Source organism: Amphibalanus amphitrite, unplaced genomic scaffold (assembly GCF_019059575.1).
Source record: "Amphibalanus amphitrite isolate SeventyFive unplaced genomic scaffold, NRLGWU_Aamphi_draft 000434F_arrow, whole genome shotgun sequence".
Classification (NCBI taxonomy): domain Eukaryota; kingdom Metazoa; phylum Arthropoda; class Thecostraca; order Balanomorpha; family Balanidae; genus Amphibalanus; species Amphibalanus amphitrite.
Window position 1 is genome coordinate 155,600 of NW_024881928.1, and position 11,031 is coordinate 166,630.

The 11,031-nt window shown below is 47.7% G+C and overlaps 1 protein-coding gene across 1 annotated transcript; it reads left to right on the plus strand.

The window, feature by feature from the left end:
- The first annotated feature begins 2,864 nt into the window (after positions 1-2,864).
- Positions 2,865-4,794, plus strand: LOC122391354. Its single transcript, XM_043385157.1, has 3 exons — positions 2,865-2,999; positions 3,543-3,627; positions 4,303-4,794. Exons 1-3 carry the CDS (start codon positions 2,982-2,984, stop codon positions 4,533-4,535), a joined length of 336 nt encoding a protein of 111 aa, XP_043241092.1. The 5' UTR covers positions 2,865-2,981; the 3' UTR covers positions 4,536-4,794.
- The last annotated feature ends 6,237 nt before the right edge of the window (positions 4,795-11,031 follow it).

Below are 11,031 nucleotides of genomic sequence, written 5' to 3' on the forward strand. Positions count from 1 at the left end.
CTGCTACCTTAGATTTACACACCTAAACTTTTGAAGTTTTTATTTTTAACGCCTCACAGAAACGTTCTACCATCTTTTTTTCAAGGGAATGTTCATTATTGAATGTGTCAACCACAGACTTCTCTATATATAGAGAAGTCTGTGTGTCAACGGATTAGCGCTTCCATTGTTTTGTTCGTGACGTGAGTTACATAGATAATGCGTAAATGTGCATTACGGAAACTTAATTACAACGGCCGGTAAACATACTTACACTGCTAAATAGCCGTTCTTGAATGGATGGATTTGTCGCGACATGAAGTAAATAAATAAATAAATAAATAAATAAATAAATAAATGAATGAATAAATAAATAAATAAAGGGATGAAATATCATTAACAAAATAAGACCGAAATTAACATCTGCTATTTCGCACGTTTCGTAGAAATTGTTACAGCTGGGCATTGCTTTTTGTCTAGTTAACTGCCTCCCATTTACTATAAATTAGCCGCTGAAGATTACCTTTCCGGAGTACCACACGATTAAAATCTGGTAGCTGCAACCACATCCTGTCATTGAAGCATCGTCATGGCTCCAAAGGACGGGAGGACACGCAACGACGAAGAAATTACTTTGGTTCCATTTCACCGTAGACCGATACCGTAAAATTGCCTGTGATGTTATATCTGCTTGCGCGGGCATGACCAACAGTGCTATAAATTGTTTTGATGTAGCGTATCCGTTGGTTGTAAGAGAGAGACTTGGGGAAATGGCTCACTGCTTTTCACTGAGCAAGCCATTCGCTTTCTGAGCTGTACTTCGAGCCTTCGGCTATGCTTGGGCAACCACGCTAGTCTCTAAGCTTATGAAGCTGGTTCTGGTTGGTAGAAAACGACTCCCTGAGAGTGAGGACATATTTTCACGTCATCGCTCACACTCACAAAGATTGCGTGAGCTGACAATTGAACCGTGTGATGCGACGAAAGCACCGGCGGCTCCTCCACGGCACTGTGAAGCCATTAGTGGTGACATGACTTCGGGCTGCAGCTACATGCGTTTTGTGTGTCAGCTGCAGGTTACTGAGACGTTTTTGTAGCGTTTGTAACGCAATTATAAACAGAAAAATCGTCAACGGTCGACTTACGGACAGCCACATTTATGATGGTTGAATGTGGATGGTGCATCCGTCTTATCAGGTGGGGCTAAAGTTAAATGCGTGACGATTCGGTCCTGTATTTCTAAATCTGAGATGTCTCACTTGTCGTGCTTGTCAGCGCCAGCGGTCACTCCATGATGTTATGAAGCCGTCCGTCACTGTCACGTAGTTAAGCCGGTTTGACGGAAGACTGTCAAACTACAGGGCGGCGATGTCGTGAACAGTCGTTTCGCTTAAATTTGTCTTTAAAAATACATTTAACTTTTAAACGTTGTGATTGGACTTAAAGCAAGCTTTATGTTGTTTTATAAAGAAAACATGTGATCGCTCGTGTTATGATTACATACCACGCTAGTCTCTAAGCTTATGAAGCTGGTTCTGGTTGGTAGAAAACGACTCCCTGAGAGTGACTTATGGTATTAAATGTAAACAATTATTAGTTTTCATAAGTCACTGACTATTCTAGTCAGTGTTCAAATAACTATCACCGGCCACACCCAACTCCACACCATACCATCGTTAGATCGGTCAATGCGACATCGACAGCACGGCTTTCCGCAACTGAGAGTACCTACCCATTTGAGCGTGACGGCGGGTCGCGACCGCTTTCAGCCGAGTTAGCCTGCACAGGGCGACAGCCGCGGGTCACGGTTGGACGAATTTGACGGCAGCCTGACCCGCTTCCAGCCCTGCCATGGTTCGGTCTTACCAGTGAGTGAGAAGGCTCAAAATGGTTGCACACGGTGGTGTATTTGGAGGTCTCACATGTCTCATATGTTCGATGAAGAATATAGCATCAACAAACACGCCAAAGTTATGCATTATGCACGATTGTGCTGATAGATAAGACACCTATTTGACTCACGTCGAGGTAAGGGTGGACCATCGTTACAAAAAAACAGCATGCTGTCTATACCATTGCAAGATCTATCGACGTAGCTTCTGTGCGCAACTGATCGCCATAATTTAGCTAGCACTTTAGACGGCAGTCTATCCTGCAGTCTGCGCTCACCTGACCCGTCTATGTATGTATGTACTGGCATTCGGCGAAGCAGGCCGGTTATGGACTTGCCGAAACCGCGCGATGAGGATTCGCTCTTACACCCGAAGGTTTTGCCATTGCGAAGCAGGCACGGAGTGGCGTCCAAACTGTAGCAAATGACAGCGTGAGAGCCGAGTGTTTCCACTGAAACATGTAATATGTATGTGAGAAATGCTGGTCTCTCGACTTACACTTTTTGTTGATGCTCGCTATTTATGCCAACTTGTCACTTATCAGCCTTTTCGATGCTTACCTACCCTGTGTCCCTGTCAACAAGTTAATTTACATACATGTTATGTTAATATGAATTAGTTTTCATAGATGTTTTTGAATGCTTTAGCGACAGAAATAGCAAATAAAATGGTAACAAAAAGAAACGGTCATGTCATTGGCTCGAAACTTAGGCATTTATAAGTCAAAATTAGATATTTTGTTCCTATGTTGAAGAGAGGACGAAAAAGAGAAGGGTGCGTGATCTTTTCACATAATAAATCACGAACGGTAGCTTTTTTTGGCACGACAACTGGTAATCGAAGACATCGCCTAAGCAGCTGATACCTACCAATGGGCGGCGATACACAGCCTTGCAGGGCACCACGCCCTTTTGGCCCGCGCTGCCGTTGCTCTTTTCTCGTCGCCGGGGCGCCACGAAACGTCTCCGCCTCGTTCAGTCGTGGAGCTCCCGGCTGAACGACTGACTGGAAAGCTGGGAAAACGCCGCCGAGACGAGCGCCGAGCTATAAATGAGCGCTGGGAAAGCGGTGAGGGTAGCACTGTGAGCTGCACACCCGAGCTCGACAGACATGGCCTCTCTCAAACTGGTGAGTGCCGGTGCCGTCGTACAGTCAGTCAGGCGGAGTGATGGAGAATGGAGCAGTGGCTGTGGTAGTTACGGACAGTGATGTGGCCATGGCAGTGATATTGCAGTGGTTACTTGAACAGTGTGCTGTCGAATACGCCAAACTGGTGGTATAGGGCTACATTTTAATTGATGTGATACGGTTTAGTGGAACGAAGCACTACCAAAACCGCCTAAAGTGATTACGAAGTGGAAATGCGATTGCCTCCTTTTTACTTCAGTGATTTGTGAATTTTAGAACCAAACTCTAATTACGACATGAGAGTTTGCTTCTACGATCAGATTTTCCTATTCTTACTTGTCTCTTTTATGACTGAGGCAAAATTATTTATTTACCGCTTTGCAATGGTCTGACATGTGCCGTCATTATCCTCTTGAACCCATTCTGACCCTTCTGACCGCTCTGACCGCACCGGGAACCCCTTTGACCGGTCTTATGGCTTTATCACCCGTATATCTGATATCAAGGGACCCATACTGACTCGCCACCCGTTCTGCCCGACAGTTGGCCCTTGGCCTGCTGGCGGTGGTCGCCGTCACCGAGGCTCTGCCCCGACCGCAGGCCGCCACTCCCGAGGACATCCCTGTCGGTGAGTGACCTGCTCAGGTCAGGTCAGGTTAGGTCAGGTCAGACCAGGGCGTTCTGGTCTGAATTTATATTTTTGCTATCACATAAGGTTGATTTGTAATAAATAATACCTTCAGCATTCCGTTTCATATAAACCGAATCTGCCAGATTGAGTCCATGGGACTGATCAGAGATACCAGCTTGTCCAGTGAAGCGGACTGTGACTTCGCTAATCGAGCGGCGGAGAAAGTGCCGGGGTGTTATTGATTGAGTTTCACTGCGCTTATCGTTCCTCCATGGGAAGAAAGCCAGCTGCGGTTCACTGGCTTCAGCCGCACTTCATTTGCATTCTCAGACCCTCCACAACTGATTCGCAACTCACCTCAAGGTCTTTCCTCAATGTCATGAATATGTTAAGAATACAACCTCCATGAAAAGTAGCTTGAACATTTGCATGCAATTATCATGATAAAATATCTACCAAAACGCTGAGTCCCTGACCCAGTTGACAAACATGTCATATCACATTCGCGGCCACAGCGAGCGAACCGAGCAGAGACAACTGTACTGTTGGAATATGCCGTCGATGTAATTTCCATTTAGCCCTCCCTCTCCCCGCCCCCTCGTGCAGTAAAGCCGTTCGGACGGTAGCCCTCTCTCCTCCCGGCGCTGTGCTGACCGGTCCTCTCTCTTTCAGTGGAGGATGTTCAGCGCATCCGGCGTCAGGGCGTAGCCGAGAACAGGGACGACCCGTACGGACCTCCGAGCTACCAGCCCGAGCCCTACAAGCCGGAGCCCTACAAGCCGGACCCGTACAAGCCCTCCTACCACAAGGGCGGCCCCGTCTACGTCAAGACCTTCGTCAAGACCGACTACGACGGCAACTTCAAGTGGGGAGTGAAGCACAACATCGAGGAGGGATACCACTAAAGATGTTGAACTTTGTTACAATGCGGAAATGATCAGATGTTGTTATACGGAGACTTGCCGCCGGTTATTGAAGACATGGAGTGTACTAGTCCCACTGTAGTCGCGCGCCGCCTATGTTGCTGTTATTGGTCCAACATGTGACGTCATCGGCGGGGAAGTGTGATAACGGCTGCGCGTCTCCGAATGTTATAGGGATGTACTGTACAAAACGACCCACTTGTTACGGTAAAATGGGGTCGGAATACACACAGAACATACATGCAAGGTGTTTTATGATGCTCGTATTTGTATGATTCGCTCGGTTGCTGTACCTTACCAGCACTCATATCGTACTTGATTGCCATGTAATTTCAACGACACCACTAGAGACAATTACGCATATGACCCATAACGGGCATGCAGGAGCGCCCAATATGGCTGGAGACAGTGGCACTACATAAGCTACAAATGGTCGCTGAAAAACGACTTGTACAACACTTTGAGCCGCCGCACGCCTGAGCTCAGGAGACATGGCCTCTTTCAAACTGGTGAGTGCCACCGTCGGCAGTCAGCCGGAGAGATAAAAAGGACGATAGAAATCCATTAACTGCACTTTAATTTTTTTCTGGTGTGTTCTGACTAGCACTGATTCCAAACTGCCTATTTATATTGTTTGTTGTGCACCTGCCTGTTAATCGACAGGTGGCCCTTGGCCTGCTGGCAGTGGTCGCCGTCACCGAGGCTCTGCCCAGACCGCAGGCCGCCACTCCCGAGGACGTCCCTGTCGGTGAGTGACCTGCTCAGGTCAGGTCAGGTCAGGCTAGGTCAGGACGTTTTTGTCTTCATCGACCCACACAAATCACAGTGGCATTGTTTATTCTCTGAAGGTTTAGCGTTGATTTTCATACTATTTACTTTTGTTTAAACCCGCACCCTGCTTGGTACACCTTATCATACATCTTTCCTACATATGTTGTGACAATTTCAGACCCAGGTCACTAAAGGTCAGGTCACCAGGTCAGGTCAAGTGACCTCAATACATAAGAAGTTTCAATGTCTGTCAAAGCTACACCGAGTGACTGATCGCTTTGAAACTTTCAGAGATTGATCAGAACAGAAATTTGTGCAAAATGTTTATCTTGGAATTTTGATATCGATGACCTAAGGTCAGGTCAATTTTGCGACCTCCCCATTATAATGCAATGGGAGGAAATTGAAAGTCGCCTTTTTAGACAGAAGTAATTATAAACACTCTAATAAAACAGTATTTTTAACACACTGAACATAAAAATGGCACCCGTGACCCCTTTTTATGGCCCCTGAGGTCATCTCAGGTCACCAATGGTATCTGACTGTTTTTCGCGAATAACTCTTGATAGAGGCATGCTAGAGCGATGAAAACACCTTAGTTGTGTTTGGATCGACGAAACGGATCGACTGATATGCAACTTGACCCTTACCGGTCAGGTCATGACCTTGACCTGAGGTCAAATTTCAAATTGACCTTTCAAGGTCAAGTGATAGTCAATTCGACACGTCTTGACGAGAGGAACACGATGCTGGTAAAAGAAATATTGGCTATTTTGGTAGTTTTTGCCCCCTGTATGCAAAATCGTTGACGGTAAGTCAAATCTGAGAGCATTATTCAGAAAGAACGCTAATAGGGCTATCAAATGAGCTTTTCCGCGGCGCTGTAGCCTTATTAGTTACTGAGCTGTGCGTCGATTTGTTGAAAATTGTCGACATCTGACCTGCAAATCGGCGAATTTTGGCCTTCAATGACCTCTGGTGACCTGACCTTGGACCTGACCAAAAAGTGACTGGAGTGATTTCTTTCTTATTTTTGGCGCTCTTTCGAACGCCGCCTTTCCCGTATCGCTACGTCATACGTGGCTCAGGAGCCGAGTTAGAAGGGGGTGTTCAAACACCCACCCACCCCCCACCCCCCAGCAGGGCGTGGAAATCCAGGACCCCCAGCTGGGCGCAATTTGAGGCTGACTTCCGTTACGAGAATAGTTATGCACGTCTGTTAGGTTAAATACCTCGTAATGTCATTCGGTAATGTTAGATAAATACGGTTTTGACGGGGATTTTTTTTTACGAATTCCCCTAAAGCTGGAATTACTTTCAACATATAGTGGGCAACAATATATTTTTACAGTAGGTACCGATCAACAAATAACGAATAATAATGGTGACATCTTTTCGTGCTAGCCTGTCCCGTTATTCCAGTCCCGTTACTCCTGCACTTAACTTATTCCAGTAGTAAGCCGTTTCGTTTGTGGTCTCTCCATGGTTCTATCCTCGGAGTTACACTTGTATACCTATTCCCTATCTCTGTCTATAGCGGAGAATGCTGAGCGGACCCGGCGCAACAGGGACGACCCGTACGGACCTCCGAGTTACCAGCCCGAGCCCTGCAAGCCGGAGCCCTACAAGCCGGACCCGTACAAGCCCTCCTACCACAAGGGCGACCCCGTCTACGTCAAGACCTTCGTCAAGACCGACTACGACGGCAACTTCAAGTGGGGAGTGAACCATAGCGCTCTGGAGTGATACGATTTAAGATGATTGTTGAACAATGAGCCACGCTGCAATGAGGATGTGATGAGGTGCTGTTATACGAGCCCTTGCCGCCGGTTTTAGGAAGATGCCGCTGCACGTAGGCACTGTAGCGCTACCTATGTCATGCTGCCATTGATCCAACACGCGACATCATTAGCCCGCGCCCTGGTGGGGTCTGTTTATAACGCGACCTGGTGGGGGGGGCTATTTTTTGCCCCCCCCCCCCCAGTGGCGGCGGAAGGTATTTTGGGATGGGGGGGCACACCTGATCCTTCCCGGAACCTAGGGTACCCCCAAATCTAGTTTTCTCACCGGTTTTAGGCCACTTATTTTTCACCTCTTGGCCTTTACAACAAAAATAAAAAATAAAACATTTGCAAATAAGTGAGATAATTAGTCTCATCTGAGTCAAGAAACTACCTTTTTGGTAACCTGGAATAAACGTTTAAAGCTTCCACACATGAGCTGTCAAGTCAGGTACGGGGACCCGCAGTTGCTACTGTACAGCGACCCTGAGTAAATTGTCCCAGCACCCTCACAGGGAACAACGATAAGCTGTCAGAAGGCACGCACAGAAAACCTCAGCTGCTCTTGTGCAGGGACCGGCAGTCGATATCAATGTTATCGGTTGTTACTGGACAGGACAGACGGCTAGAGTTGGGGTTCGTGTACAATAGCAACTGCGGGTCCCCGTACAGAGGGGAATTTTTTTACTTAAATAGGTATTGTCTTCCATTCAGCTTTTCTTTGAGGCCCTCGGCCGCTAATATGGGGAGGACAAGCTGCCCCGACGGTTCCTGGCCCTTTGAAACTTTGCGGGAGCAGAGACCCCCACGGCCCCAGAGTTGTGGGGGCAGGCTGCCCCCATGCTGCCCCCCGGCTCACGCGCCTATGCCGGCTGGCGTCTGGCAGAGTCGCGGGGAAAGGCCTGTGGCACGCTCAGACGCACTTTCGTGACGTCCGTGCCGCCTGCCGGGCCACTCGCGTTCCGTCCTACTCTTCCAGACTTCGGTTACCGGTAGCTCGTAGATAGCTCTGCTTGATTTCTGAGCATTATGTGTGGAGGGCGTTTGGTGGAAATAGTCCGTCACGGACTAGCTCGCCGGATAGCCCGTCGTGAAAACGGCTATTATCAATCCAAGTTACTTGCTATATCAACTTAATAAAAAGGTACTCAGCCAAACTGGCATATGTTCCTGACGTAGGTAGTATGGAAGTATTGTGGTACTTCGTCGATAACAATTTTGGGGGGGCAAAAAGATATGTTTGCCCCCCCACCCTGGAAGATGGGGGGGCGCCGTGCCCCCGCTGCCCCCCCGCTTCCGCCGCCACTGCCCCCCCCCCCCCCCCTTGTATCTCCGAAACTACTGGACGGATCCGCAAAATTCAAACGGCGTTCGAAAGGCCTGTCAAATTTGTCGAAGGAAACCAAATTTCATTGACCTCGGGGTCACCGATGACGTCACAGGTCAGGTCAAAGATGAAATGTTTCACCGTTCACGGGTCTTCTAGGGAATGCGCTATAACACCGAGGAAAACGCATTTTGTCGAGAATCAGCGGTAGGGCGTCAGTTGCCTAGTAGATATGTTGCTATTAGAGGTCACTGGCAATACCAGGTCAGGTCACAGGTCAGGTCACCAAGGGTCACAGGTCAGGTCACATGAGCCCAACTTTACTAAGGTTGTGTGATGCATGTTTTATGGCCAATTTTTCATTTCCAACTCAATGGTGTTGGTTATAAGACTATCAGGTACGGCTTAGGTCACTTTCTGGTGAAGTTCAGGTCAAGGTCAGGTCAAGGTCAGGCCAAAAAAGGTCAAATTTTAAAGTTGATAGTTTTGCATAAAATGAGTATTGATTCGATGCAGCTCGTCACGGGGAGTCTAATGGTGGTCTTTGTTTTGCGCTACGGGGTCTAGAATTGCTAAAAATTGAGTTTGAAAATTTGACGTCATCAATTTTGAACAGTTTTTTCGCTATAACTTCGCCAAAAAAGGAGGTATCAATCTCAAATTTGGTATGTGGATGTAAGACGGTAAGGACTATCACATATATTCCGGTTTTTGTGAAATTCAAAAAACTTTTGGGATTTTTTGATTATTATTTCCAAAAAATCTATTTTTTGATTTTTGGGGATCGAAATCCAAAAATTTCAAAAATCCGAGATAGCAGTTTTGTAGCCCTGTCCAATCTACAGCTTTTATGTCTTTATCATTTTTCTGTATTTGCAAAGCTATAGGCCTGACAGCTCTTCCCGCGAAACCCTTTTTTGGGTCGAAAACGGCAGAACATGACGTCACTCTGACGTCATTTCCGGCCAACCTATCATAGCCTTTGGAAAAAATTTTGGGCACAATGTGTAAAATTGATGTCCAGGAGGGTACTGAAAGTTTGGTGACGATTGGCGCAGCGGTTCTGGAGATATATCGAAAAGTCTGGAGGGGGGGGGCAAAAAATAGCCCCCCCCCACCAGGTCGCGGGTTAGCGAGGAAGTGTGTGATCGCCGCCGCTCGTCAACGATGTTGTGAATGTATGCAGGCATGTACAATTCATACCCATTGTACAGCACGTTGTTACCTTGTTACGGTAAATTATAGTTGAAATCAAATCATGATCAGTGGTTTGTAATACATGTGATTTCCATTCATCGTTTTTTTTTGTGTCCGCCCGCATACCATCTGTCAATAACCTTGACCTGACCTTTGCGTGACCTCAGCAGTCAGCATCCACTATAAACCATGGGACACTCAGCATGTCACATGTTGACACGTTTCTAATCACATAAAGTCGGGAAACGTACAGGCACATGCTCCGAATCGGTATATAACGGCCTGACATGGTCTCGAAAGACGTCTGGTAGGTCAAAGGTCACTTGGGTCAATAGGTCATGAAATTAAGAGTATCTATCTAGGCATTATATTGATTATCACGAGAGTAGGTACTAAAACTTTCGTCGCTATCCATCGCTTTTTACGTGATCGCGTAAAAATGACTAGAGTTATTCGTGAAAAGCCAAGGAATTCATCTGACCTCCCGCTCCTTATCAGTGCGACGGTTGATGCCCGTTTGTTGCCTTCAAGCCGTTATCTCCCACCCACACGCTGACATTTGAAGGTCCAAGGCCGGTCTGTGAGGACCCCAAAGACCCGAGGGCTCAAAGTTGACCTGTGGGGACCGTTTGAGTCACGCAGAGGCTTTAATGATCACGTCAGTCACTGGGGGACTGAGGACCATCCTCCTCTTTAGGACCATCCCGGCCTATGAGGTCCACCACTGACATCCAAGAACCCTACGTCGTCCTCCGAGGGCTACAAACTTGAGACGGCCCCACTCAGAGTGTTAATTTGAGAAATCTGACAAATTTGGGAAAACCTCACATCGGTACCAACTACTTAGGCAACGGTAGGTACTGATAGGTAGGTATACCTACCTACCTTTCCCTATGGACGACAAATTAGTTAGGCAAGTCCCTTGGTTTACTATATCCTGCAGATTTCGTCGATTCAGGCACATATATGCGGATCCAGAAAAGCGGTCTAGGACGTTGGGGGGTGGGCGGGGCACCCCAAAACAGTTTCTCCGAATTGGCCAGTGTTGGATCCGCCAGTGTTCAGGCAGTCAGTAAGTTTTATGATCGAAGTAGGAAACCTTTGATCTTCAGAGATTCAAATTAGGGGGAGACATTGGTCTGGGCAGACACCCTAGACTGAGAGTCGCCGGGGCTGAGCCCGTCCGAATGGACAAGCCGACCAGCCCCCCTCCCCCCCCCCCCAAGCACTCTCTGCACCCGGCTACGGGGTGAGCTCCCTCGGGAGCAGCGTGCCGCTCCAAGGGAGCAGCCCGCATGAGATCCGGTGCCTGTCCATGTCCCGACGTGGGGGTCGCCGCGTGGAGGAGAAGGATTTCAGCATTCTGAGGATGGAATTTGGAAACGATGGAACGGAGGGATGG